Raw genomic sequence first — 6,000 nt, forward strand, 5'->3', positions numbered from 1 at the left:
AGTTCGGGATCACGCTGGGTGATTTTTAGGGGTGTCCCTGTCCCTTTGGGGGTGTCCCTGTCCCCCTCACCCCCGTGCCCCCCAGATTCCCAGTTCGGGATCAAGCTGGGTGATTTTTAGGGGTGTCCCTGACCCCCTGACCCCGTGCCCCCCAGATTCCCAGTTCGGGATCACACTGGGTGATTTTTAGGGGTGTCCCTGTCCCTTTGGGGGTGTCCCTGACCCCGTGCCCCCCAGATTCCCAGTTCGGGATCACGCTGGGTGATTTTTAGGGGTGTCCCTGTCCCTTTGGGGGTGTCCCTGACCCCGTGCCCCCCAGATTACCAGTTTGGGATCACGCTGGGTGATTTTTAGGGGTGTCCCTGACCCCATGGGGGTGCCCCTGACCCCGTGCCCCCCAGATTACCAGTTCGGGATCACGCTGGGTGATTTTTAGGGGTGTCCCTGTCCCTTTGGGGGTGTCCCTGACCCCGTGCCCCCCAGATTACCAGTTTGGGATCACGCTGGGTGATTTTTAGGGGTGTCCCTGTCCCTTTGGGGGTGCCCCTGACCCCGTGCCCCCCAGATTACCAGTTCGGGATCAAGCTGCTGTCGGCGGCGCCGGGCGGCGAGCGCAAGGTGCTGATCGTGTTCAACGCCCCGAGCCCCCAGGACCGGCTGCGCTTCGCCAGCGACCTGCGCGAGTCGGTGGCCGAGGTGCAGGAGATGGAGAAGTACCGGGTGGAGGGTGAGCACTGGGGGCACTGGGAGGGCACTGGGAGCACCGAAATGGGCACTGGGAGCACCAAAATGGGCACTGGGGGCACTGGGAGGGGCACTGGGAGCGCTGGGAAGGGCACTGGGAGTGCTGGGAGGGGCACTGGGAGCGCTGGGAAGGGCACTGGGAGTGCTGGGAAGGGCACTGGGGGCACTGGGAGCGCTGGGAGGGCACTGGGAGCGCTGGGAGGGCACTGGGAGCACCGAAATGGGCACTGGGGGCACTGGGAGGGGCACTGGGAGCGCTGGGAGGGGCACTGGGAGCACCAAAATGGGCACTGGGGGCACTGGGAGGGGCACTGGGAGCGCTGGGAAGGGCACTGGGAGTGCTGGGAGGGGCACTGGGAGTGCTGGGAGGGGCACTGGGAGCACTGGGAGCACCAAAATGGGCACTAGGGGCACTGGAAGGGGCGCTGGGAGCACTGGGAAGGGCACCAGGAGCACTGGGAGCACTGGGAGGGGCACTGGGAGCACCAAAATTGGCCCTGCAAGGGGCACTGGAAGGACTGGGAGCAATGGGAGGGGCACTGGGAGGACTGGGAGCACTGGGAGTGCTGGGAGGGGCACTGGGAGAACCAAAATTGGTCCTGCAAGGGGCACTGGAAGGACTGGGAGCACTGGGAGGGGCACTGGGAGCACTGGGAGAGGCACTGGGAGCACTGAAATGGGCACTGGGAGCACTGGGAGGGGCACTGGGAGCACCAAAGTTGACCCTGCAAAGGGCACTGGGAGCACTGGGATGGACTGGGAGCACTGGGAGCACTGGGATGGGCACTGGGAGCACTGGAAAAGGAGCCTGGGAATGCTGGGGGTGTACTGGTGGTCACTGGTGTGACTGGGGACTCACTGGTGGTTACTGGGGGGTCACTGGGGGTCACTGGTGGTTACTGGTCCTTACTGGTCCTTACTGGTGTCCCCCCAGCCGAACTGGAGAAGCAGAAGGGCGTGGCGGGGCCGCGGGGCCCTGGTGTGACTGGGGGTGTACTGGGGGTGTACTGGTGTGACTGGGGGTGTACTGGGGGTCACTGGGGGTTACTGGTCCTTACTGGTGTCCCCCCCAGCCGAACTGGTGAAGCAGAAGGGCGTGGTGGGGCCGCGGGGCCCTGGTGTGACTGGGGGTGTACTGGTGTGACTGGGGGTGTACTGGGGGTTACTGGTGGTTACTGGTGTGTCCCCCCAGCCGAACTGGAGAAGCAGAAGGGCGTGGCGGGGCCGCGGGGCACTGCTGTAACTGGGGTTGCTCTGGGGGTTAGTGGGGGTGTACTGGGGGTCACTGGTGGTTACTGGGGGTCACTGGTGGTTACTGGTCCTTACTGGTGTCCCCCCCAGCCGAACTGGAGAAGCAGAAGGGCGTGGCGGGGCCGCGGGCCGCGGGGCCGCCCCGGGAGGCGCTGAACGGGCTCAGCCGCAGCAGCCTGGAGGAGGCGTTCGGGGCCGAGGGGCTCAAACGCAGCGCCCTGAGCAGCTCCCTGCGAGACCTGTCCGACAGCGGTGAGACTGGGAGCACTGGGAGCCACTGGGAGCCACTGGGAGGCACTGGGAGAGGGGTTGGGAGCCGCTGGGAGGGACTGGGAAACTCTGGGAGGGACTGGGATGGACTGGGATGGACTGGGAGGAGATTAGGAGGGACTGGGAGCCACTGGGAAGGATTGGGAAGGGGATTGGGAGGGACTGGGAGGGACTGGGAGGGACTGGGAGGGGGACTGGGAGAGATTGGGAGAGACTGGGGGCACTAGGAGGGACTGGGAGCCACTGGGAGGGACTGGGAGAGGGGTTGGGAGCTGCTGGGAGGGACTGGGAGAGGGATTGGGAGGGACTGGGACAAACTGGGACAAACTGGGAGGGGGACTGGGAGGGATTGGGAGAGACTGGGGGCACTGGGAGGGACTGGGAGGGAGTTTGGGATCTCCTTGGGGGGGATTTGGGGTGCCCTGGGGGGATTTGGGGGGGTCCTGGGGGGATTTGGAGTGCCCTGGGGGGATTTGGAGGATCTTGGGGGGATTTGGGGGGTCCTGGGGGGTTTCGGGGGTCCTGGGGGATTTGGGGTGCCCTTGGGGGATTTGGGGGGGTCCTGGGGGGTTTTGGGGGTCCTGGGGGGATTTGGAAGGTCCTGGGGGGATTTGGAGGGTCCTGGGGGGATTTGGGGTGCCCTGGGGGGATTTGGGGGGGTCCTGGGGGGTTTTGGGGGTCCTGGGGGGATTTGGGGGGTCCCCTGGGGGTCTCCTCTCACTGCTCCCCCCCCCCCAGGCAAGCGGGGCCGGCGGAACAGCGTGGGGTCCCTGGACAGCACCATCGAGGTGAGGGGACAGTGCCACCCTGAGTGCCATCCTGAGTGCCACACCCCAATGTCACACCACAATGTCACCCCCTGAGTGCCACCCCGAGTGCCACACCCCCAGTGTCACACCTTGAGTGCCACACCCCCAATGTCACACCCCTGTCACTCCCCTGAGTGCCACCCCGAGTGCCACACCCCCAATGTCACACCCCAATGTCACACCCTGAGTGCCACACCCCCAGTGTCACACCCTGAGTGCCACCCCTGAGTGCCACACCCCCAATGTCACACCCCAATGTCACACCCTGAGTGCCACACCCCTAATGTCACACCCCCTGACACCCTGAGTGCCACCCCTGTCACCCCCGAGTGCCAACACCCCCAATGTCACACCCTGAGTGCCACACCCCTAATGTCACACCCCCAATGTCACACCCTGAGTGCCACCCCTGTCACCCCGAGTGCCACATCCCAATGTCACACCCCTGTCACCCCCCTGAGTGCCACCTCTGAGTGCCACAACCCTAATGTCACCCCCTGAGTGCCACACCCTGAGTGCCACACCCTTGTCACACCCCCAATGTCACCCCCTGAGTGCCACACCCTTGTCACACCAAGTGCCACCCCTGAGTGCCACACCCTCCCCAATGTCACCCCCTGAACGTCACCCCCTGAGTGCCACACCCTTGTCACACCCTCTGAGTGTCACCCTCTGAGTGCCACACCCCCCGAGTGTCACCCAGTGCCACCCCTGCTGTCACCCCCTCAATGCCACCCCAACCCCGCCCACTTTAGCCCCGCCCCTCACCTGGAAAATGGGCGTGGCCTGGCTGGATGGGCGTGACCACGCGCGCTCCGGGGGTGGGGCCACCCACTGATGGACGCACCTATCCACCAATGAGCGCTCAGCTTGTTGCTCGGGGGGGGCGTGGCTAATGAGCGGGAGGCGTGGCTTGCAGGCAGAATGGGCGGGGCCAACGCGCGAGTGGGCGTGGCTTCGGCGCGCTGACCCCGCCCCCTCGCAGGGCTCCATCATCAGCAGCCCCCGGCCGCAGGCGCGGGGGGGCCCGGGCGGGCCGGCGGCGACCCCCGAGGGGGGCTACAAACCCCCGGCCCGGCCGGTCTCCAACTCCTCGTCCTTCCTGGGCTCGCTCTTCGGCAGCCGCCGCGGAAAAGGCCCCGCGGGGCCCCCCCCGGGCGCGGGGGGTCCCACCTCGGCTTCGGCCTCCTCGTCCTCGGCGTCTTCCTCGCATCACCACCACCACCACCACCCCCCGCCCGCCGCGCCCCCCGAGGCTCCCTCCAAGCTGCAGGCGCTGCACGCCCAGTATTGCCACGGGGGTCCCGGGGGGGCCGCGGCGGGAGCGGGCGGGGGTCCCGGCCCTCCGCCGCCCCCCCCGTACCCGCAGCAGCCGCCCCCTCCCAGCCGCCCCGCGCCCCCCCCGCCGCTGCCGGCCATCGCCGCCGGGGCCCCCCCGCGCTTCCACGGCGGGCCCACCCCGCCGTTATCGGCGCCCCCTCAACAGCACGGCCCCCCCGGCGGGGGGTTCCCCCCACCGCACCCCCATTACACCCTGCACCGGCCCGGGAAAAGGGGGGGGGCTCCGCCCGGCGCCCCCCGGCAGCCGCTGTCCCCCCTGCCCCTCTACAGCCCCGCCCCAGCCCACCACGGGCTGCCCCACGCGTACCCGCCCGGGCCCCCCCCGCACCACCACCCGCCGCCGCCGCCCCCCGCCCCCGCCAAGCATTTCGTCTTCGGGGGGGGGGGCGGCGGAGTTGGGGGTCCGGCCGGGGGGGCTTTGAGGGGGGGGGGAGGAGGAGGAGGAGGAGGAGGAGGAGGAGGTGGGGCGGCGCCCCCTCCCCATCACCACCATCACCACCATCACCACCACCACGCGCCCCCCCACTCGCCCATCCCCCCCCACCCTTCCTACCCCCCCCTGCCGCCCCCATCGCCCCACACCCCCCTGAGCCCCCACTCGCCCGCCGGCCCCACCTCGCCCCTGGCCCAGGCCGGCCAGGGACCCCCCAAACCCAAGGGGGGGAACCGCATCAGCACGGTGGTCTGAGCGCCCCCCCCAAGCCCCGCCGGCCTGCTGGACGCGGTGGTTCTTTTTGTAACCCCCCCATGTCCACCCCCCCCAAAAAAAAACCAAAAAACCTGCACGTGGCTCGTGTTCGGCTGCTCGCGCCCTCCCCCCGGGAGCGTGGCTGGGGAGGGAGGGGGGGTCCCCGGAAAACCGGGTGACCCCAAACCCCCCTCCCCATCACCATCCCGGGGGTCCGGCAGCGATGCTGCCCCCCCCCCCTCCACCCCCAAAACCCCAAATCCCCCCCACCCCACCCCGTTCCCAGCTCAGGCTGAATGTCACATGGCACTTTAACCTCCCCCCCCACTCCTCCTCCGACCCCCGACCCACCCCCTCCGGCCGCCTGGGGTCCCCCCGGGGGATTTTTGGGGGGGGTCCCAGGCGGCCGGACCCCCCCGGGGAGCCCCCCAGGCACCCGCATGCGCCCGCGCCGGGCCCTGTATATAAGAGACTGTATATTTGATGCTTCATAAACGGACCGGCCGGCCCCCCCCGCGAGCGATTTTTTGGGGGGCGGGACACGCCTATGGGGGCTATAGGGGATGGATGGGGTGGGGAGGGGGATAGGGGGATGGGAGAGGTCTGGGGGGGTATAGGGGGTGTTATAGGGACCATGGGGTTGTGGAGGTTCTGGGGGCTATGGGGGCTGTAGGGGCCATGGGGGTTTATAGGGGTCCTGGGGGATATAGGGGTCCTTGGGGATATAGGGGTCCTGGAGGATATAGGGGCTATGGGGGCTATAGGGGTCCTGGGGGTTATAGGGATCCTTGAGGATATAGGGGCTATGGGGGCTATAGGGGTCCTGGGGGTTATAGGGGTCCTGGGTGCTATGGGAGCTATGGGGGCTATAGGGGTCCTGGGGGTTATAGGGGTCCT

General features: G+C 68.1%; 1 protein-coding gene across 1 annotated transcript in view; it reads left to right on the forward strand.

Moving 5' to 3' along the window:
- The window catches only part of IQSEC2 (IQ motif and Sec7 domain ArfGEF 2), a 30,025-nt gene extending 24,678 nt beyond the window's left edge, over positions 1-5,347 (forward strand). The window contains 5 exon segments of the mRNA XM_077789667.1: positions 566-727; positions 2,086-2,247; positions 3,004-3,053; positions 4,060-4,361; positions 4,686-5,347. Coding sequence (XP_077645793.1) covers positions 566-727; positions 2,086-2,247; positions 3,004-3,053; positions 4,060-4,361; positions 4,686-5,103 — 1,094 coding nt within the window. The 3' untranslated portion in view covers positions 5,104-5,347.
- Positions 5,348-6,000: the final 653 nt, after the last annotated feature.

Source organism: Lonchura striata, chromosome 36 (genome assembly GCF_046129695.1).
Source record: "Lonchura striata isolate bLonStr1 chromosome 36, bLonStr1.mat, whole genome shotgun sequence".
In the NCBI taxonomy this organism is placed as follows: Eukaryota; Metazoa; Chordata; class Aves; order Passeriformes; family Estrildidae; genus Lonchura; species Lonchura striata.